The sequence below is a fragment of the Anomaloglossus baeobatrachus genome, chromosome 6 (assembly GCF_048569485.1).
Source record: "Anomaloglossus baeobatrachus isolate aAnoBae1 chromosome 6, aAnoBae1.hap1, whole genome shotgun sequence".
Classification (NCBI taxonomy): Eukaryota; Metazoa; Chordata; class Amphibia; order Anura; family Aromobatidae; genus Anomaloglossus; species Anomaloglossus baeobatrachus.
Genome location: NC_134358.1, coordinates 538,399,614 through 538,423,756, shown reverse-complemented (window position 1 = coordinate 538,423,756; position 24,143 = coordinate 538,399,614). Strand labels below are relative to the sequence as shown.

General features: G+C 46.3%; 1 protein-coding gene across 1 annotated transcript in view; it reads right to left on the bottom strand.

Annotated features, from left to right (window-relative positions):
* Positions 1 to 4,614: 4,614 nt before the first annotated feature.
* Positions 4,615 to 24,143, bottom strand: part of ST8SIA6 (ST8 alpha-N-acetyl-neuraminide alpha-2,8-sialyltransferase 6) — a 149,033-nt gene continuing 129,504 nt past the window's right edge. Inside the window, exons 4-8 of the mRNA XM_075316816.1 lie at positions 23,518 to 23,604; positions 21,044 to 21,188; positions 16,170 to 16,282; positions 6,970 to 7,062; positions 4,615 to 5,858 (exon numbers count right to left, since the gene is read on the bottom strand). Of these exons, the coding sequence (XP_075172931.1) occupies positions 5,390 to 5,858; positions 6,970 to 7,062; positions 16,170 to 16,282; positions 21,044 to 21,188; positions 23,518 to 23,604 (907 nt within the window). The 3' untranslated portion in view covers positions 4,615 to 5,389. The remainder of the gene's footprint in view (positions 5,859 to 6,969; positions 7,063 to 16,169; positions 16,283 to 21,043; positions 21,189 to 23,517; positions 23,605 to 24,143) is intronic.

Here is a 24,143-nt window from a genome sequence, read left to right as displayed (position 1 = left end):
CTCCAATCTGCTACAGAACTACAAGTCCCAGGACCTAGGACCACCGCTGGTGTTGGAGGGCAGAAGGTCGTAGACTGCTCTTCTCAAATTCGGATGAGATTTCTAAACTCATTGTAAAATAATGTGAATTTCATATTTTTGGGCAGATTTTCAATCCAAAACAGATTTATCGTAAATGATCTAATAAATATGTAACAACCCTTGGGGTGTAATCACTGACAGATTCCACTTGTCTGTTCAGTTGGCAGTAAAAAAAAATAAGCAGCTGGCACTGAGTGGGTGCAGAATAGCTGCCGATTGGGTGCTTTGTTCTTGGCACAGTTCACACCACTCTCTTATAAAACCTGTCCCTTTCTACCTACCAGATTTGTAACTATGAAATGCAATGAAGCTGATCCCCATGGAGGTGCACTGGATGGAAACTGTGCCCAGAGGAGCATCGGAGGAACATGGCACAGCTGACCAACAGGTAAGCCTTGTAATCACACACGCAAGGGAAACAAAAACAGGAAATGAAAGTGAGTGTCACGCTAGGTACGGGGAAGTACCAAGTGAGCGGCAAAAGGGAAGGGAAACCCTGTGTCTAAGGCCTCTTTCACATGTCCGTGTCTCCGGTATGTGTTTGGTCCTTTTCCTCACGTACCGGAGACACGGGCACACGTAGACCCATTAAAATCAATGGGTCTGCGCTCACGTGCGTGTTCTGCCATGGACCGTGTGTCCGTGTGCTCCACACGTCAACATGTCCGTTTTTCTCCGGCATCACGGGTGTCACACCGAACGCAAACGGACCACACGGAGGTGTTTCGTGTGACACACACCGGAGAAAACACACTTGTTTGAGAAAATAAAAAAAAAATAAATAACTTTACTCACCTTCTCCAGCCCTGCTGTTTCTGCTGCTGCTGTCGCTTCCGACCGCCGCTCATTATGGTCATTGCATATTCACTTCACTGTGGCCGGAAGCAGCAGCGGGGAGTCGGCAGGACCGGAGACCGAAGATCAGCACCACGGACAGCAACGCCAGGGACAGGTGAGCAGAAAGTTCCTGTTTTCCGTATGTTTTCACGGATAACACACGGAGAACACACATAGGCCAGAAACACGGCTCACGGAGGGCAAAACGCACCTGACACGTCCGTGAAAAACGTGTGTGGTTTTTCACGAACATGTGAAAGAGGCCTAAGGTAGGAGGAGATGTTGACTCATGACCAAACCTACTGCTGGTTCCTTGGGTCCCTCACCGCCCTAGATAGGTTCCGCATCTATGCGCCGAGCTGGATACCTGACCCTAGGTATCAATAGTGCTGGGCCCTAATAAGGAATGGATGGGATGAGCTCTTCATCAACCCCACTAAAGACTAAAGAAGACACAAGGCGGACACACAGGGGGAAAAGCATGAACTACTTATCCACACTCAGGAGTTCAGCAAAGCTTCGATACTACAGAGTACATGGTACATGTGAGAACATGCACGTGTGCGCTGACCCATAGGTTTTAATAGGTCTACGTGTGCCCGTGTCTCCGGTACGTTTGAAAACGGACCTCACAGACACCGGAGACACAGATGTGTGAAGGAGGCCTAAAAAGGGGAGAGATGAAAATCCAGTAGTAAAGCTACATATACCAATGAATACCGACAGCAGAAACAATGCCCCCAATGCAGATTAGCCTTGAAGTACAGTGGGGGTCTGCTGATGCACTTCGAGAACACTAACGCCCCCCATTTCTCAGACTGCTCTACACCATCGCTGTACACATATTGCCATGTAAAATGTAGGTCGGTGGCAGCAGAGGTCTACTGACCAATAATATCAAACAATGGTGGCCACACATAATATGTAAGTGCCTACGGCTGGATCTGCTTTCAGCTGTGACTGGACGCAATGTGGGTAACATACAGAATGGATTAGTATTGTGAACAGTGAAATATTACTAAAGCAATTATATAAACAATACACAACACTAAGGGGTACTTTGCACGCTGCGACATCGCTAGCCGATGCTAGCGATGCCGAGCGCGATAGTCCCCGCCCCCATCGCACATGCGATATCTTGTGATAGCTGCCGTAGCAAACATTATCGCTACGGCAGCTTCACACACACTTACCTGCCCTGCGACGTCGCTCTGACCGGTGACCCACCTCCTTCCTAAGGGGGCGGGTCGTTCGGCATCACAGTGACGTCACACGACAGGCGGCCAATAGAAGCGGAGGGGCGGAGATGAGCGGGATGTAAATATCCCGCCCACCTTCTTCCTTCCTCATTGCAGGCGGGACGCAGGTAAGGAGATGTTCCTCGCTCCTGCGGCTTCATACACAGCGATGTGTGCTGCCGCAGGAACGAGGAACAACATCGTACCTGTCGCTGCAGCGAAATTATGGAAATGTCCGACACTACACAGATCACCGGTTTACGACACTTTTGCGATCATTTATCGGTGCATCTAGACTTTACACGTTGCAACGTCGTTACCGGCGTCACTTTCAATTTGACCCTGACGAGATTGCAGTAGCGATGTCGCAACGTGCAAAGTACCCCTAAGGCGTTCACTACATATAAAATAGCAACTTCTTGTCTCATATATTACATATAAGTCCATTGCTAATTTGGTTTTTGATTTATTTTTTATTATTTACAGCTCCATTTGGTAAGAAAAATACAGTTCATGTCTGTATAAGAGCATAAAAAATGTAAACAATTTCAATCGTGAAATTCATCCTGCGACTTCCTGAGCTTGTTTGGCACGTTAATTAATAAATAAATATATCTATTCTTCCCATCATAGGTCAGAAATGAAAATCAGTGTAAAAGCAGAATGCAGTCTCCTCAGTAACAATAAGAACCTTTGCGATGTCCGTAATGGCGTGGTCCCGTCTCCTACAATTATGGTCTATCCACGTCACCGCGAGGACCTGGGTCTATATTGAGAATCAATATTCTGTGATGCAGCTAGGCTTGGTAACTAGCAAAAATCAATTTGTCTTCAACTTCATATAAATTTTGGATTTTCTAGAATTTTTGGTGATTGACTGGTTGGATTCTTATGACGGAAAGGGTTAGTTTATATTATATATATATATATATATATTATACATACAGTGGGTACGGAAAGTATTCATACCCCTTTAAATATTTCGCTCTTTGTTTCATTGCAGCCATTTGGTAAATTCAGAAAAGTTCATTTTTTCCTCATTAATGTACACTCTGCACCCCATCCCCCATTTTGACAGATAAAAAGCAGAAATGTAGACATTTTTGCAAATTTATTAAACAAGAAAAATTGAAATATCACATGGTCAGAAGTATTCAGTCCCTTTGCTCAGACACTCATATTTAGGTTACATGCTGTCCATTTCCTTGTGATCCTCCTTGAGATGGTTCTACTACTTCATTGGAGTCCGGTTGTGTTTAATTAAACTGATAGGTGTGTGCCTTTCCAAATCAAGTCCTGTCTATATAAGACCTCACAGCTCACAGGGCATGTCAGACCAAATGAGAATCATGAGGTCAAAGGAACTGCCCAAGAAGCTCAGAAACAGAATTGTGGCAAGGCACAGATCTGGCCAAGGTTACAAAAGAATTACTGCAATACTCAAGGTTCCTAAGAGCACAGTGGCCTTCATAATCCTAAAACGGAAGAAGTTTGGGACCACCAGAACTCTTCCTAGACCTGGCCGTCCAGCCAAACTGAGCAATCGTGGGGGAAGAGCCTTGGTGAGAGAGTTAAAGTAGAACCCCAAGATCACCGTGGCTGAGCTCCAGATATGCAGTAGGAACATGGGAGAAAGTTCCACAAAGTCAACTATCACTGCAGCCCTCCCCCAGTCGGGCCTTTATGGCAGAGTGGCCCGACGAAAGCCTCTGCTCAGTACAAGACATATGAAAACCCGCATAGACTCCCAGACTATGAGAATTAAGATTCTTTGGTCTGATGAGACAAAGATAGAACTTTTTGGTGATAATTCTAAGCGGTATGTGTGGAGAAAACCAGGCACTGCTCATCACCTGCCCGATACAATCCCTACAGTGAAACATGGTGGTAGCATCATACTATGGGGGTGTTTTTCAGCTACAGGGACCAGACGACTGGTTGCAATTGAAGGAAAGATGAATGTGAATGCGGCCAAGTACAGAGATAACTTGGAAGAAAACCTCTTTCAGAGTGCTCTGGACTTCAGACTTGGCCGAAGGTTCACCTTCCAACAAGACAATGAGCCTAAGAACACAGCTAAAATAACAAAGGAGTGGCTTCAGAACAACTCTGTGACCATTCTTGACTGGCCCAGCCAGATCCCTGACCTAGACACAATTGGACATCTCTGGAGAGACCTGAAAATGGCGTCCACCAACGTTCACCATCCAACCTGACGGACTTGGAGAGGATCTGCAAGGAAGAATGGCCGAGGATCCCAAAATCCAGTTGTGAAAAACTTGTTGCATCATTCCCAAGAAGACTCATGTCTGTACTAGCTCAAAAGGGTGCGTCTACTCAATACTGAGCAAAGGGTCTGAATACTTATGATCATGTGATATTTCAGTTTTTCTTGTTTAATAAATTTGTAAAAATTTCTACATTTCTGCTTTTTATCTGTCAAGATGGGGGATGGGGTGCAGAGTGTACATTAATGAGAAAAAAAAAGAACTTTTTTGAATATACCAAATTAGCTACTGTTTAACTCTAATGTAGCCATGTATCCTCATAAAACACAGGGCGACTTGTTGGCACATGCTCGACAGTCTCCTCTAGCCGTGTCCCTGCTGCTAAATCCATATCTGGGCTCCTCGGGGGTGGTACCTTTAGAGAAAGGGGAAGAGCTTATCTAGATAAGTGACCAATGGGATCTACTGTCTGTCTGAGTGTATGAATAAAGGTGGTCACTGAAGATATTATAACAGGGACCATGATTCCGAGAATCTGTGTGGCTGAGGTTTTAGGCAAGATGGTGGTATGTAACCAAAGAATTGGCAATGAAAATATCGAAGGGCCGTTTTCTTAAGGGAGTAATCTAAGTTACAAAACATACTTTTATGGACAAGTAAAATGAGGGTTTACTTTTAAGGATAATTTTCGAAAAGTGATTACAAAGGGCATCTGTCTTTTTGAAGGAACTATCCTGTCCTTCATTACAAACACATCCCATTGATTACACCGGGCTCTATGTAATGCTTCATTTGCCCTGTGGTGGCGCTGCAGAGAAATTCTAAATTAAAAATTTCTCATTGCTAAGTTGACATGAGCCTGTAATTCAGCAATACCAAAATGCTTCTTGTGGAGATCCTTTTACGACCTCGTTAAAGCATCTTCTTCATTTTCCGTTCGGCATGTCATCTGAAAATCCGCATTTCAGGATTTTAATGGTGTATCCAGTGATCCGCGCACCTGCCTCACCTCTTCTGGCACGCTCCGAGCTGTACTTTCAGCACCCCTTTATAATGGAGTTGCAGGACCTGATAAAATTCTTTGGGCATTGCATGAAAACCGGGCTTTGGCAGCTGGTTGTCATAGTAGTGATGGCTAATTGGTTTCCCATTCAGGTTCTTGGAAAAAGGCCAGAATCCATAGAGTTTGACGTCCTCGCAGAGCTCTATGGCGGCGCTGGTTATCATGAATCCGGTAGAGAGCCGATAGGCTCTTACCCCCCTCCCCCTCCAAAACTGAGCCAGGCTTTTAAGATAATTGGGATGGAAAAAAATAGCTCTCTGCTTGGCTTGGTATTTCTTCAGTAAATGATGAACCTCAAAAGAGATGGCCGTGTTGCTGCTGTACGAAAAGGCAGGTAATAGGAGGAACGAGTAGCCGTAACTTGTCAGGTTTCTCAGGAAGGCGGCTTTCATTTCGTTAAGTTTCCCGTATCTGGAAAAAAAAAATAAACATTTAGTGCAAAAATAAATTAACAAAATGTGTTGAACATTAGAAATTCTCTAATCTGACGGCTGATAGCTCAAAATGTCATTAGTATGGCGTTTGTTTGAATAGCTGGATAATCTGGAAACTCCTGAGACTAATTAGAACCGGCAAAATAGAATTTCTCTAATAGTCGAAATCGTAACGGTAATGATAGAAAACTGCAACATAAACCAGATACCAACATAAATTCTCCTGGAGACTATTCATATTTAAAATTAAAAGCAGTGGTCGGATTTATTTCTAGGCATAAGGCAATGTCGGCACGGGTGGGACAGCGTGGGCAGGGCTGGGACAACGTGGGCAGGGCTGGGACAACGTGGGCAGGGATGGGACAACGTGGGCAGGGCTGGGACAGCGTGGGCAGGAATGGGACAACGTAGGCAGGGGTGGGACGTGGGCAGGGCCGGGACAACGTGGGCAGGGCTGGGACAGCGTGGGCAGGGCTGGGACAACATGGGCAGGGATGGGACAATGTTGTCAGGGGTGGGACAATTTGGACAGGGCTCTGATAACGTGGACAGGGCTCGGACAACGTGGGCAGGGCTTGGCCAACGTGGGCAGGGCTTGGCCAACATGGGCAGGACTTGGACAACGTGGGCAGGGCTCGGACAACATGGGCAGGGCTCGGACAACATGGGCAGGGCTCGGACAACATGGGCAGGGCTCGGACAACATGGGCAGGGCTCGGACAACGTGGGCAGGGCTCGGACAACGTGGGCAGGGCTCGGACAACGTGGGCATGGGCGGAACAATGTGGGCAGGGCTGGGACAACGTGGGCAGGGCTGGGACAACGTGGGCAGGGGTAAGGCAATGTAGGAAGGAGCGTAGTTGTTATTGATGGGCAGATATCCAGTTCACTTAAAAGAGGTTTTTTTCGCTTGGACAGATGCAATGTCATTAGTAATAAAAGCTTGTAGAGACTGCCCACCCCCCGAAAAAACAAAAAAAACCAAAAATATCATTTAGTTTTTAGATTGTAATGTCCATCTGATGTCAACAGCTGTTCTGGAGAAAAAATCTACGGAACAAGATAAGTAATAAGAGGTCAACACTTACTTCAGAGCAATGATACTTGGGTTGACTGTAACCAGGTCTGTCTTATTTCCAACATCAACAACAGAATTTCCCCAGATAGGTGGAAGGTTACACCTATAAAACAGAGGACAGCTATAAATGGAATGAAGGAAAGAAGGAAACAAGGAAGGAAAGATAGAAAGGCAGACGGAAGGATTGCCGCATTTGCCCCTATTATAATCTTATGAGACCCCCCATTATTAATCTGTAAGAGAAAAGAAATAAACAAACACCAAATAGATCCTTTATTTGATATATAATCCAAAACAACCCCACCCCTTTCATCCCTTTATTAACCCCCCAAACACCCAGGTCCGACGTAATCCACACGAGGTCCCATGACGATTCCGGCTCTGCTACATCTGCAGTGACAGCAAATGGGCATAGAACAAGAACACCCGCTGTGAGCTTCAGGTAGAGAATGAGTCTCGCGAATACGTCACTCAGGTTATTTGCGGTCACAGCTGCAGGTTCCCAAGGTCCTCCACCTGTGATCACAGGTAACTTCACCTAAGTTCACCCAGTTCAATGAGGTCAATTGAGGTCAGGTTATTTGTGATCTCAGGTGAAGGACCGTCGGAAACTCCATCTGTGACTGCAAATAACCTGAATGATGTCATCGCTCATCCTGACACTTAGGGGTACTTTGCACACTACGATATTGCAGGTGCGATGTCGGTGGGGTCAAATCGAAAGTGACGCACATCCGGCGTCGCTGTCGATATCATAGTGTGTAAATCCTTTATGATACGATTAACGATCGCAAAAGCGTTGTAATCGTATCATTGGTGTAGGGTCCGACATTTCCATAATGCCGCTGCAGCGACGGTACGATGTTGTTCCTCGTTCCCCTGCGGCAGCACACATCGCTGTGAGTGAAGCCGCAGGAGCGAGGAACATCACCTTACCTGCGTCACCGCGGCTCATGCCGGCAGGGCCGGCTCCAGGTTTTTGTGGGCCCCGGGCGGAAGAGTCCCAGTGGGCCCCATCCACACACAGACACCGATACGAACATATACATATTTAAAGACAAACTCACAAAAATACATATAAACAGACAAATATATACAGTCATATACACTTACAGACACACACACACACACACAAGTCTGCTGCATACAGACAGACACACACACACACAACTCTGCTACATACAGACAAACACACACAACTCTGCTACATACAAACACATACAACTCTGCTACATACAAACACATACAACTCTGCTACATTCAGACAAATGCACACAACTCTGCTACATTCAGACAAACACAACTTTGCTACATACAGACAAACACATACAACTCTGCTACATACAGACAAACACATACAACTCTGCTACATACAAACACATACAACTCTGCTACATACAGACAAACACACACAACTCTGCTACATACAGACAAACACATACAACTCTGCTACATACAAACACATACAACTCTGCTACATACAGACAAACACATACAACTCTGCTACATACAGACAAACACATACAACTCTGCTACATACAAACACATACAACTCTGCTACATACAAACACATACAACTCTGCTACATACAGACAAACACATACAACTCTGCTACATACAGACAAACACATACAACTCTGCTACATACAGACAAACACATACAACTCTGCTACATACAGACAAACACATACAACTCTGCTACATACAGACAAACACATACAACTCTGCTACATACAGACAAACACATACAACTCTGCTACATACAGACAAACACATACAACTCTGCTACATACAAACACATACAACTCTGCTACATACAGACAAACACATACAACTCTGCTACATACAGACAAACACATACAACTCTGCTACATACAGACAAACACACACAACTCTGCTACATACAAACACATACAACTCTGCTACATTCAGACAAACACATACAACTCTGCTACATACAGACAAACACACACAACTCTGCTACATACAAACACATACAACTCTGCTACATACAGACAAACACATACAACTCTGCTACATACAGACAAACACATACAACTCTGCTACATTCAGACAAACACATACAACTCTGCTACATACAGACAAACACACACAACTCTGCTACATTCAGACAAACACATACAACTCTGCTACATACAGACAAACACACACAACTCTGCTACATACAAACACATACAACTCTGCTACATACAAACACATACAACTCTGCTACATTCAGACAAACACATACAACTCTGCTACATTCAGACAAACACATACAACTCTGCTATATTCAGACAAATGCACACAACTCTGCTGCTCTCTGGGGCCCACACCCGCGGCTTGGCGGGGACAGCACCAGCACCCGCGGCTCGGCGGGGCCCACACCCGCGGCTCGGCAGGGCCAGCACCCGCGGCACTGGCAGCACCCGCGGCTCGGCAGGGCCCACACCCGCGGCACTGGCAGCACCCGCGGCTCGGCAGGGCCCACACCCGCGGCACTGGCAGCACCCGCGGCTCGGCAGGGCCCACACCCGCGGCTCGGCGGGGCCAGCACCCGCGGCTCGGCGGGGCCCACACCCGCGGAATCGGCGGGTGGGGGCATTGGCAGGGGCCAGGGCATACATCCAGGGGGTAGAAGCAGCTCACCGGGGCCTATAATGGGGAGGCGGGGAGGGCACTTACCCGATTAGGTCACGGTGGAGAGGGGGCCCACACAGCGCCGGACAGAAGCTCGCCTCCCTCATCTGTGGGACTGAGAAGGCGGTAGCTCCGCCCACAGGTGAAATTCAAACGAGGATGTCTGCGCGCCTTAAAGTGACGGCGCCGCAGATTGCTGCCGAGGACTGCGGTCCCCGGAACTCGGCCGGGGACCGCAGAACTGTAAAGGCGAGTGGGCCCCGGCCAAGGGACAGGAGAACTGACGAGGCCGAGTGGGCCCCCCCGGCTCTCCAGGGCCCCGGCATTTGCCCGGGTTTGCCGGGTGCTGACGCCGGCCCTGCATGCCGGCTATGCGGAAGGCCGGATGTGGGCAGGATGTTTACGTCCCGCTCATCTCCGCCCCTCCGCTTCTATTAGCCGCCTGCCGTGTGACGTCGCTGTGACGCCGCACAACCCGCCCCCTTAGGAAGGAGGCGGGTCGCAAGCCAGAGCAACGTTGCAGGGCAGGTGAGTGCATGTGAAGCTGCCGTAGCGATAATGTTTGCTACGGCAGCAATCACAAGATCTCTCTGCTGCGACAGGGGCGGGGACTATCGCGCTCGGCATCGCAAGCATCGGCTTGCAATGTCGCAGCGTGCAAAGTACCCCTTAGTCTCTGCTTGAAGCCCACAGCAGGTGGTCATGTTCTATGCCTGCACGTTGTCACTTAAGATATAGCAGAGATGGAATCGTCGTGCAACCTTGTGTGGATTATATTGGACTTGGGTGTTTTAGGGGTTAATAAAGGGGTGAAAAAGGGTGTTTTTTGTATAATATTTCAAATAAAGGATTTTTTTGGTGTTTGTTTTTATTTCTTATCCCTTACAAATTAGTAATGGGGGGTCTTATAGATGCCTCCCATTCTAATCTAAGGCTTACTGGCAGCTGTGAGCTGTTATTAACCCCATATTACCATTGCATCAGGGTAATTGGGCTGAACTGGGTAACGTTCGGGGATTGTCGCATCTAATGGATGTGACAATCCTTGGCAGCTGGAAGGTGCAATTTTTAGGATACGGTGCCGCAATAACCATGGTCCCCCCCCAGCCTTAGAATACCAGCTCCTAGCTTTATAATAAAAAAAAGCCGCTTGCAGTTCCTCTTATTTTGATACACAGGGAAGATAAGGGCATAACTGGGGGCTGCAACCCGTAGCCATATGCTTTATTTGTACTGGGTATCATAATTTGAGGGGGACAATTCGCCATTTTTTACATGTACAACAATCTAGAAAAAGACACAGTGCCTCAGTTTTGCTGCAGTCAGCCACGCTGTCACACAGGCTGGGGGCGCTGTTTGACTTCAACCAGAGACACCGGGACTGCCTGTGGGCAGGGTAAGCAGTGAATATGAATGAAGGATAACAAGAAACATAGAAGCAGAGTGGAGACTGATAAGTATGAAGCGCTTTCTTTATTCTTATTTTCTTTGATTTTTTTTTTTTTTTGTTACCCGGAGTTCCTTGACAAATCTATGCCTGGGGTTGATGCTCAGGTTCTTTTAAACTAGTGTAGATAATGACTTTTATAGTCCAAGTAAGCCCATCTCTACTGATAACACTTTTTTGTGGTTCACATACCAGTCTAATATGTCCATAAATTGTCCAAATTTTCAAGGTCAGTAACTTGCTATTCAAACATTTTAAAGTGGACATTACCTCTTGATCAGCATTTTGCCTATTACATGCTTGTCTCTTATCCTGGCTTTACTCCCCTCACCTCATTCTGCTGAACTCTGTTGTGCTCCACTTCAAGCTTTGCAGGTGACTTGGCATGCTACCATGTGATCATATGCCTGGGATAAGATAACGCTCACCAAGACACATACCTACGCCTTGCTCTTAAATCCTTTAGTGTTCCTGAGTTTTGTCTGCCTGCAGCTTCCAGTACCATTACTACCAGTCTCCTGTCTGCCTGTGATTTTCAGTATCTCTGCTACCTGCTTCAAGGCTTCCAGTGCTTCTGGTACTGGTCTACTGTCTGCCTGTGGCCTCCAGTGCCTCTACTGCCCATTTCCTGTGTGCTTCACCTGCCTGCTGCACCGATGCCCATGGTCCGTGTGCCACTTGTTCCTTGCAGGATCCACCTCAACAAATGAGTCTATATAACTGCCATCACTATAGATGCTGTAAATTCATTTGTCTCACTTGCCAGTAGACATTGCTTAAGCAATCACTACTTACTACTAGTGGCTTTCCTGCCCTGAACTGAAAGTCCACCTTTATGCTAAACCTGTGAAAAAATTTGTCATGCAGTAGAGTGGGAGCAGAAGGACAAAAACCTCCTCTCACCTCCTGGAGTGTGACAAAGACCCACCTCAATCTCCTGTAGAGAGACAAAAAAAACACCTCTATATCATATAGAGAGACAAAGACTTGTTAATGCGTCTTATAGAGATAAAGTCCCATCTCTATTTACTGGAGAGAGGAAAGACCGAACCTCACTTCCTGTAAAGAGACTAAGACCAACCACCACTTCCTATAGAGGAACAAACACCCACTGCTACTTCTCACAAAGAAAGACAAGCCTCAACTCTATGTACACAACACAAACACCCTCCTACACACTTCCTGTAGATAAACACATACCCAGTTGAGAAAAAATTACGGTCCCCCACTTCCAGTAGACAATGACCCATCCCCTCTTCCAGTAGACAATGACCCATCCCCACTTCCAGTAGACAATGACCCATCCCCACTTCCAGTAGACAATGACCCATCCCCACTTCCAGTAGACAATGACCCATCCCCACTTCCAGTAGACAATAACCCATCCCCACTTCCAGGAGACAATGACCCATCCCCACTTCCAGTAGACAATGACCCTCCCTAACTTCCAGGAGATAATGCCCCATCCCCACTTCTTGAACACAGAGAGAGAGAGAAAGATCTGCCCACACTTTCTATCTGTAGAGAGACAACGACTTGCTTTCACTTCCTGAAGGAAGGCAAAGGCCCATCCACTTCCTGTAGCGAGACAAAGTTCTACCCCCTCTTCCAGCACACAAAGATGCACCCCCGTCCTGTAGAAAAACAAAGACATGCCCCCATGTCATGTAGCGAGACAGAAAACTAACACCCCTTCCTATAGAAGGACAAAATTGTGCCTCTACTCCTAAGTAAGAGAAAAAGACCGACCTCCAAAGTCCCACCTGCACGTCCTGTAGATAAAGTCATGCATACACTTCCTGTAGACAAAATCCCACCCCCACTTCCTGTAAACAAAGACCTATCCCCACTTCTTGTGGACGAAGTTCTGCCCCCATTTCCTGTAGAAAAAAACCTGCCCCACTTCCTGTGGACAAAGACCTGTCCCCACTTACTGTAGTCAAAGACCCACCCCCACTTCCTGTAGACAAAGACCCGTCCCCACTTCCTGTAGACAAAGGCCCGCCCCCACTTCCTGTAGACAAAGACCCGCCACTATTTCCTGTAGACCAAGACCCGTTTTTACTTCCAGTAGACAAAGTTCTTCCCACACTTCCTGTAGACAAAGACCCGTCTCCACTTCCTGTAGAAAAAGTTCTTCCCTTACTTCATGTAAACAAAGACTTGCCCCCACTTCCTGTAGACAAAGACCCATCCCCACTTCCTGTAGACAAAGATGTGCCTCAAACTCCTAAGAAAGAGAAAAAGACCAACTTTGGTTGAACTAGATGGAGCTAGGTCTTTTTTCAAAATATTTAACTATGTAATCTCCACTTCCTGTATACAAAGAACCCTCCACACTTCCTGTAGACAAAGACCCGTCCCTACGTCCTGTAGACAAAGACCCGTCCCTACTTCCTGTGGACAAAGTTCTGCCCCCTTCCTGTAGACAAATACTCACTTCCTGTGGACAAAGACCATCCCCATTTCCTGTGGACAAAGTTCTGCCCCTCCTTCCTATAGACAAAGACCTACTTCCACTTCTTTTAGACAAACTAAGACCCGCCCCCACTTCCTGTAGACATAGACCCGCCCCACTTTCTGTAGACAAAGACCCGTCCCACTTCCTGTAGACATAGACCTGCCCCCACTTCCTGTAGACATAGACCGGCCCCCACTTCCTGTAGACATAGACCCGCCCCCACTTCCTGTAGACATAGACCCGCCCCCACTTCCTGTAGACATAGACCCGCCCCACTTCCTGTAGACAAAGACCCGTCCCACCTCCTGTAGACATAGACCCGCCCCCACTTCCTGTAGACATAGACCGGCCCCCACTTCCTGTAGACATAGACCGGCCCCCACTTCCTGTAGACATAGACCGGCCCCCACTTCCTGTAGACATAGACCCGCCCCCACTTCCTGTAATCCATCCTGGTTTCTCTGCTGGGAGAGATGTATTAAAGACACTTAAAGCTGACAAAAATAATAATAATTTTTAAACAAAGTGACTCGCATATTGTCTGCTCATCATATTATCAATCATAGGAGATCAAGTTCTCTGAAAGAACAGTGACCCTTTAACCGTGAACCCCCCAGTATATGAGTAACCCCCATTCTTTTGTACTTTGTGTAACCTCAAAGTCACAGAATAAGGTTTCCATTTCTCGTAGGAGAGCATCATCAGATCATAGAAATAGCTGTAATTAAGGTGCTGTGTATTTATCCCTTGTCCTCACAGTGCCGCTCATCGCCGTGATTTAACGGGGGATTTTCACATCTCATGGGATAAGTGAGACTCATCAGTAGTTAATACATCATAAATCGCTCACCTTATGGGGAAGAATCGTAAACATGTTAGTTCTTCAAGAACAAAGCTGAGGACAATGAATTAATGTTCTTTAGACCTCCGGTGTTCTCAATCTCACAGATCATTAATATGTAAAGATTTACAACAGGAGGAATAGCCGGCAACAGAAATTAATCAGATTATTTTATGTGACTAAATTGTGGTCTCCAGATGAGCGCCCCGTCCAGACGAGGACATTACAAAAATTAATATGTCTCGTAAATACCGATGCTTACACAGCAGCTCCAGAAAAACAACTGAGCGGCTACTTTTACTGCCCTCATTTATTACCCCTAATAAAGGATCGTACATCTCCTTGTTTTAGTTAACATTTGCCCATTTGCAGAACGCACAGTGATGAGTTCCTATCCTTAAATCAGATTTACGGAGAGAACAGAAAGTCCTCAAATCATTTATATGTGACTTTTTTTCAAAGAGGTTTTTTTTGTGTGTGTATTTTTAAAATGAAATTCAGCAGCTCTATTTTATTAGCTGTAAAAAATAAAATAGACGCAAAAGGTCAGATCACATTCTTTCACTCTAGGCCCACAAATGGAAGTTTCCAAGGTTTGCTAGAAATACCAGAAGTCCTTAAAGTAATATTTGATATGGAAACCTGTATTTCAAAGCAGAGAATTTATCTAAAATAAATGTTAGCATTAAAAAGAAGAGATGAAGATATGAAATAAAAGAAATACGTATACAGGGACTCAATACCATACCAAGGTGGTACCGTTGTTGGGATCTGTTCAGACTATTGATTCTGACACTCCTCATGATGACTCCTCTGAGGTCTGTGATAAGTGCAGGCTGACTCCGGTGTCGACCCACAGATTGATAGTTCATAGGCAGGCTAGCAAGAGTTCATCTCTGCTGGTCTGCTTGTTAGTCTCCTTTGATCACATGTTGTAGTGGAGTTAACCACATCTGCTGGCTAGATCCTTCCTTCTATGCCAGCTATAGTTTATCCAAGTTGTTCTGGTGAGGTATTGTGATCCAGTCTAACTGGTGGTTGTAGTACTTGTGGTTGTGAAAAGTTAAAGGGTTAACCCTTGTTGTCTGTTTTGTTGCTACCTTCCTGTTCTTGCTTTTCTCCTGACTCGCTCATTGTTTGTTTTTGAGAGTTTGCAGTGTGTCAGAGTTTCTGTTTTCCCCTGCCTGTCTTTATCTGTGTTTCCATCTCATTCCTGCCCCTTCCTTCACTGATGGGAGGGGCGAATCAGTTTAGTTCTGGTCAGGAGCATAGCCAGGAATGAGTCTCCTCTCCCTTCCTTCTTTTGGAGGAAAACTATTCTCTTGACAGATCTAGTCAGGAGAATAGTAAGGCATGGGACTCCGGCATCTCCACCATTAGGGGTAACATTGAGGTTAGGAACACCCTAGCATGAGCGACAGCATAGGAGACATTGTCCCTTGTTATCCAACAGTCACATCGGGACAAAGTGGGCAGTAAAGCATGAAGTCAGTGAGGAGCAGCAGAGGAGTAAGTGATGTCAGAGAAGGGGAACTATTTTAAGAACTTTCAATAGCCTAGTAAAATGAGGCAACCGCTCAATTAAATTTTACAGAGAATACTGCAGCTAATAATCAAGGAATGGGGGTCAGCAGTACCTTATTCACCTGCTGAGGCTCCGCATGGGAGGGGCTTACACCTATCTGGTATTTATGGCATGTCTTGTGGATATTCTGTAGATTCTTAGAATGGAAATATTCTTTTTCAAATGATCAGAATTTATATATTCATTTTATTCTGTACTGAAATAAATTGATTATATGATAAATGACAGTTTCTTACCGAAAGACAAAATCTGACTGATCGATTTCAGCACCGCAGCTGCTATTAGTTAATATTCCGCCATTTCCAACTACAGCACATTGCTTGAAGGGAATTCCTTCAAAGGGTTGTGACTGAAATACAAAGCAGAGTATGTCATTAAAATGTCTTCTCTGATACCTTCATGTATGGCCTAATAAGACAAGCGGTTAGTGGCACGCACTAAAGGAAAGGAATGCTTTCATACCATTACAGAGATACTCTAGACAATTAAAAATGATGCCTAAAAAGGCTAAGATCACTAAAAATAGTCATAAATCATACTCAGTCTCAGCGATTCCCTGTATCTGCAATTCCAGTACTTTTTTAGTCTCCGCTTCTTGGTCCTGTCCTCGATACTCCAAAAATGCCCTATCGGTGCCCATTACTGGCCAGCGCTGTGAGCCGCCTCATCAGTGACTGGCTATGAGGACATTTCCCCCAATTACTGTATGTCGAGGACTGAACCAAAAGGCATATAATAACAAAAGAAGACAGTTGCACTCTGAAATACTAAGGCATGCCAACACTGAATGCAAGAATATACTGTAGATATGCATTACTGCTTAAGGTTCCCAGTATACAAGATATGCCTTGATGTGGCTACTGGGCAGATACAAAAATGGCCACTTTTATATGTTAAATATCTAAATTTTTCCTAGATTTCCTTAAGCTTCAATGCATATGTATATTCTTGCATGGATTGTTTGCATACTTTAGCATTTCAGAGTGCAGTTATTATATGTCATGTTCAGTTTTGCACCTGTTCAGACTTCCTTTTGGGAGTGCCGTCAGTCTTTTTATCTAGATTCTGAACGAAAAAGCAGACATTAAGTTGTCAGGTCCTGAGCTCCTGTCCCGTTATCCCTATGTCTGTCACCTGTACCTGCCCTCCCAGACCTATCTGTCACTGGCGTGCCCACCATGCCTGTCCGTACATGCCTGCCTGTTTACCTCAGCCTTTCCGCCTGTACCTGCGTCTATACCTGAGTCCGTCTCCTGTCCTGGGGATCAGCTGCCACAGTTCTGGTCCCTGCCCTGGGAGTGGCACCTGGCGTTTGTCTCGCGTTAGCTGCTTTTTTAAGCTCCTCCCACTAAAGGTTAAGCCCGGGTCCCCCTGTGATCCAGTGGGTCCTCTAACCCCGTTCGCTGCCATTACACCGACCGCGAGCGTTGCAGAACTACTCAATAAGAGCAGATCTTGCTTTGGTCAGCATGAATTACATCCACACCACTTTACTGGAATAGTGGCCATAAAAGGTCTTTTGTCACACAATCCTTTTGTTATTGATTTTGTTCTTGGCACAATTCACACCACTCTTATAAAACCTGTCAATTTTTACCTAACGGGTATGTAACTATGACATGCAATGAAGCTGATCCCCATAGAGGTGCACTGGATGGAAACTGTTCCTGCCCAGAGGAGCATCTGAGGAATGCGCCACAGTTGACCAACAGGTAACCAATGTAAATCACCCATACAAGGGAAAAAACTCAAGAAAAGAAAGTGATTGTCGCGCTAGGTACGGGGAATTACCAAGCGAGCGGCGAAAGAGAAGGGAAACCCTGTGTCTAGGGAAGGGGGAGTTGGTGACCCCCGACCAAACCTACTGCTGGTCCCTTACTATCTTAGATAGATTCTGCACCTATGTGCCGAGCCGGATACCTGACCCTAGGTTTCCCTAGTGCTGGACCCTAAATAGGGAACAGATGGGATGAGCTTTTCGTCAACCCCACTAAACGCTATAAGATGACACAAGAAGGACACAGGGGAAAAGCATGAACTACTAATCCACAAATGACTCAGGTAGAAGTTTAGCAAAGCTTCAGCAACATTACTACAAATGAGAGCAAGCCACCTGCTTGCAACCAGAGATAGAATTAACTAATTAATATCCCCAGCACCAGTCCAGGGAAGAAGGGAGTATTTAAGCACCAAGAGAATACTGATGATCTGCGGCTGGGTGGAAGGTGAGCTCCTGCTGGGTCTAAAAGGGGGAGAGATGAAAATCCAGCAGGAAAGCTACCTATACCAATGAATACTGACAGCAGTGACAATGGAAAGTCAGGGAGCATTTTGAGCAGCCAAACGCTGTGACCTTCTATGACTAGAAACCACAAGACTGTCTGACACCCGTGATAGAGACCTCTTGGAAAGCAACGATACATGGTGTCAGAATACTCCATCTGGTGACGAGCCCCGGGGTCCAAACATGCATTCATGGTTAGCAGAAAAGATGTGAACCGGGAGTTGAGGATTTTTTGAGGGGTCGAGAAGAGGCTTGGTCTGAAAAAGGGGATATGGCTATAGGGAATTTTTTTGGTCTGTTTTCATCATTCACTATTGTCGATAGGGCAAAAATCCCACATCATACCAAAACCAATAGCGTCATACCTAAACCACAAAATTCATATCAGTATGGATTTTCCAATTTGTGCAGTGCATTAAAGTGATGATGGCTACGGGTGGGTTCTGTGAAATAGATGGGTTTCATGTGCTCTGGGACTAAGACGGGGGCTTTGTCTTAATTTTCAATGGGGGAATGCCGCCAAATACCGTATGCTGACAGTAAGACAATATAGGGTTACAGCCAACACGGTGTGCCCGCTTTACACAGGGAAAACGGTGAGAGGAGTGTGCCAACATCATGAGTTCCACCCAATTAATATTATTATCAGCAAAATGGTCAACGGTGACTACTAAACTATAGTCATACTACGTTAATTTAATGTCTTTTTATTTCAATTAAACAGGAACTAGATGTACATGTTTGATAAATCTGATAAACAATGCCAAAGCGCAGACCACAAAATGTTCAGCCTCATTGATGTGGGCAACAGTGTGACATAGATGGCCTCTGGGTCTCGTATCCTCAGCTTGACAAATGTAGAGAAAGTTTGTCCACCTATTCCTTCTCCATCGTATTACTTCTCGCCATCAGTTTGTGTGATCCTGGTGCCCACCTTGGTTGTCTCAAACTTTTTTCATGGGATAAATGACAAAGGTCTGAGTGCTGAGACCTTGACTGATGATAAGATTTGGGTTCCTGCATGTATGGCCACCTCGTCCTTCACGGTCTATAGGAGTGGTGGTCACACATTCTCATTTAAAAAGAGCGTCACAATTCCTCTGTGCAGATCATCTTGCAGACTAGAAGATGCTCTGCTGCGTTTTCCTGAAGTACATTCCTGACAGTTACATGATTCCTCTGTGCAGAGCATCTTACCTTTGGAGATGCTCTGCTACGCCTTCCTGCGTTACTGAGCTATCAGCTTGTTTGACAGTGCAGGATTCCATGTTGGTGCTGATTACTCAAGTGTTCCTCCTTACTGGTAATTGCTCAGGCGTCTTACTGAGCATACTTGCCCACAACTTTGCCAGTTGTATTTTCTGGTTCTGCTGTTGTGCTGTTGACTCTGTATTCTGACTCCGGATTGTTATTTGACTTTTCCCTGCCCGCTTCCTATTCCAGTTGTGACCTCCTCCCTACTGACTTCGGACTGTTACCTGACCACATCTCTGTTTTCTCCCTGAACCTATTATGTTCTCTCCTGGATATCTGACCCCCGGATATTGACCAGACTACACCTCTGTTTACTCTTTGAGCCCATACGTGTCCTACCGTTACCAGACCCCGGCTTTTCTGACTACTCTCCATTCTGCCCGTAAGTAGTGACCGCATCACAAAGAGGACTTTGAATCAATGAGGGTCTTTCACAAATAACACTGGAGGGACCTGTGGAAGTGTCATTTGTGAACATGAAACGGCTGTCGTCGATGTACTTTCTGCAACTCCCATAAGCATGTAGCAACGTTTTTAAAGACGGTGAGTTCCACTTCTATTACAGTCTGCTGTACCTGTGAATAATTTTTCTTAAGGTTTTCCTATCAAACAAACTTAAAAATCAGACTCCATACATATGGCATTTGGGTGCTGTCCAATTATTTCCCGCACCATTAGACTTGCATTAAAAAGAGGCTTAAGGCCGCATTACACGCTGCAATATCGTGACCGATATTGCTAGCATTGGTACCAGCCCCCATCAGTTGTGTGACATGGGCTGCCCGTGGCGCACAACATCGCCTAGACCCGTCACACGGCTTACCTGCCCTGCAACGTTGTTGTGACCGGCGAACCGCCTCCTTTCTAAGGGGGCGGTTCGTTCAGCGTCACAGCGACGTCACAGCTGCGTCACTGAACCGCCGCTCAATAGAAACGGAGGGGCGGAGATGAGCGGGACGAACATCCCGCCCACCTCCTTCCTTCCGCATTGTGGGCGGGAGGCAGGTAAGGAGAGGTCGTTCCTGCGGTGTCACACGTACCGATGTGTGCTGCCGCAGGAACAAGGAACAACTTCGTTACTGCTGCAGCAACGATATTAGAGAATGGACCCCTATGTCACCGATGAGCGATTTTGCACGTTTTTGCAACGATGCAAAATCGCTCAAAGGTGTCACACACAACGGCATCGCTAAAGCGACCGGATGTGCGTCACAAATTCCGTGACCCCAACGAGATCGCTTGAGCGATGCCGCAGCGTGTAAAGCGGCTTTAAGCCAAGACTTGGATGAATATAGGACATATCTCTGTGATTGTGAGTAGACCACTAGGGCCTAAAAATTCACAGACATGTGAACAGCCCCATAGACTATATTGGGTGCGAGTCCTATTCCTGGAGAATTGATGTTTTAATGAGCCCTTACCAGAAGAGGGTTCCTTAAAACATAGAAATAATAACATGTGAGTCACAGACCCTTCTTCAGAGACTTCTCAGCAGTCAACATTTCATATACTTTACTGTATGATATAATTAATTCCCTAACAGACAAGACAATCCCATTTTTGGCTTCTTACCTTCGGCAGCATTCTGTAAATGTCCTCTGCAATTAAAATGTTCTTTTTGCTTTCCACTTCATAAGTGATGTTACTTCCAAGAGAGGTATTGTTCTGTGACACTATGAAGTTGTTAACTGCATTGCAGCAGGACGATAAGTAAAATCTGCAAAGAAATCTGGATGATCAATCTCGGCACAGCTGCAAATTCTGTCTTACCGGCCTGCCTGGTATTAGGAGCGGGCGGTGGGCTTCAGTAATTATTCAACTGCAATATTAATTGCCTTTATTTTTCTTTAAATAAATGGTGCATGCACAAATTCCTTTTTTAAACTCCTTTGATCATCAGGACCTCCACTCCAGTACCTCAAATCTGTACCCTACATGCAGTGTCCTCCCCTAATGCACACTGTCACACAGTGTCCTCCCCTATTATACACTGTCACAAAGTTTGCTCCCCTACTGCACACAGTCACACAATGTCCTCCCCTACTGCACACCGTCATACTGTGTTCTCCCTTACTGCACACCATCACACAGTGTCCTCCCCTACTGCACACCATCACACAGTGTCCTCCCCTACTGTACACTAACATACAGTGTTCTCCCCTACTGCACACCGTCAGTGTCCTCCCCTACTGCACACCGTCAGTGTCCTCCCCTACTGCACACCGTCAGTGTCCTCCCCTACTGCACACCGTCAGTGTCCTCCCCTACTGCACACCGTCAGTGTCCTCCCCTACTGCACACCGTCAGTGTCCTCCCCTACTGCACACCGTCAGTGTCCTCCCCTACTGCACACCGTCAGTGTCCTCCCCTACTGCACACCGTCAGTGTCCTCCCCTACTGCACACCGTCAGTGTCCTCCCCTACTGCACACCGTCAGTGTCCTCCCCTACTGCACACCGTCAGTGTCCTCCCCTACTGCACACCGTCAGTGTCCTCCCCTACTGCACACCGTCAGTGTCCTCCCCTACTGAACACCGTCAGTGTCCTCCCCTACTGCACACCGTCAGTGTCCTCCCCTACTGCACACCGTCGCAAAGTGTCCTCCCCTACTGCACACTATCACATAGTGTTCCCCCCTACTGCACACCATCACACAGAGTCCTCTCTTGCTGCACACTGCCACACGGTGTCCTCACCTACAGCACACTGTCACACAGTGTCTTCCCCTGCTGCACACTGTCACATCAGCACACAGGAAGGATGTGGTGTGCCAAAACAAACATGGCCACATATACAGCACCCTCATCATTAGGACCACCAGCAATTCTCTGCAGAGGACTCCTGGGGACTACTTCTTGTACAGCCAGGCCCCATCACTAGCCCACATACCAGTCCTAGGATGGGGGTCCCTTGAAGGTAATGTTAGTACTTGCAGTACCTTAATATTCCAATTTAAGGAACTGTCCTCTTTAAGAAAACAACAGCAAGGTGAGCTTTACTTACCCTCTCTGGCTGGGTTCAGTATTGAGTCTCCACCGCTGCTTCAGTCTCCATTGTTTAGTTGCAGCAGTGACATTGCATCAACATCGCTGCAGCCAATCATCAGCTCTGATAGGCTTATGCTGAGCCGCTGATCTGAGTGATTAGCTGCAGCGCTGTTGAAGTGACTCTTAGGGGCACTTTGCACACTATAACATCGCAGGTGCGATATCGGTGGGGTCAAATCGAAAGTGACGCACATCCGGCATTGCTGTCGACATCGTAGTGTGTAAATCGTTTTTGATACGATTAACGAGCGCAAAAGCGTCGTAATCGTATCATCGGTGTAGTGTCGGGCATTTTAATTATTTCGCTGCAGCGACGGTACGATGTTGTTCCTCGCCCCTCCGGCAGCACACATCGCTGTGTCTGAAGCCGCAGGAGCGAGAAACATCTCCTACCTGCGTCCCGGCTGCAATGAGGAAGGAAGGAGGTGGGCGGGATGTTTACATCCTGCTCATCTCCGCCCCTCCGCTTCCATTGGCCGCCGGCCGTGTGACGTCGCTGTGACGCCGCACGACCCGCCCCCTTACGAAGGAGGCGGGTCGCCGGCCAGAGCGACGTCGCAGGGCAGGTGAGTGCATGTGAAGCTGCCATAGCGATAATGTTCGCTACGGCAGCTATCCCAAGATATCGCTGCTGCGACGGGGGCGGGGACTATCGCATGCGACATCGCAGCATCGGCTTGCGATGTCGTAGTGTGCAAAGTGCCCCTTACTGTCGCGGGAATGGAGGTATTTTACACAACAAATTGTGCATATAGGAAAATGTTTTTCTGAAAGGGGACAAAGCATTTAATGTTCTAGCGTGTGTGTATATTTCTAGGTTATGTTAGGACTTGTAGTACTCCAATATTCCAGTCTGTATGTAATAATTTTTCAAATTATTATTGGATTTGAAATATCTTTAGTAACAAGGTGAAAACTGCCCTAATACGGCATGGTACCAAATTCTGACTTCTGTTTGCTACTTTATGACCATTTTTATGATCTAAGGACAGAGTATACCTGAATCTACTATATTCCTGTGGCTTCTTCTCCCAGGTACAGTTCTGTACTTCATTTACAGCGTGGATGTAGCAATCTTCTGAGTACCTGTAGGAACAGGGATAAGATGCCATTATTCCACCGATTTCAAATTACAATATCTTCCCTGGAATAATTGAATTCTTCTCCAGAAGCATATATATATATATACACACACACACACACACACACACACACACACACACACACACACAGTACAGACCAAAAATTTGGACACACCTTCTCATCTCTAGAACAACTGTTAAGAGGAGACTTTGCGCAGCAGGCCTTCATGGTAAAATAGCTGCTAGGAAGCCACTGCTAAGGACAGGCAACAAGCAGAAGAGACTTGTTTGGGCTACAGAACACAAGGAATGGACATTAGACCAGTGGAAATCTGTGCTTTGGTCTGATGAGCCCAAATTTGAGATCTTTGGATCCAACCACCGTGTCTTTGTAAAAAGGTGAACGGATGGACTCTACATGGCTGGTTCCCACCGTGAAGCATGGAGGAGGAGGTGTGATGGTGTGGGGGTGCTTTGCTGGTGACACTATTGGGGATTTATTCAAAATTGAAGGTATACTGAACCAGCATGGCTACCACAGCA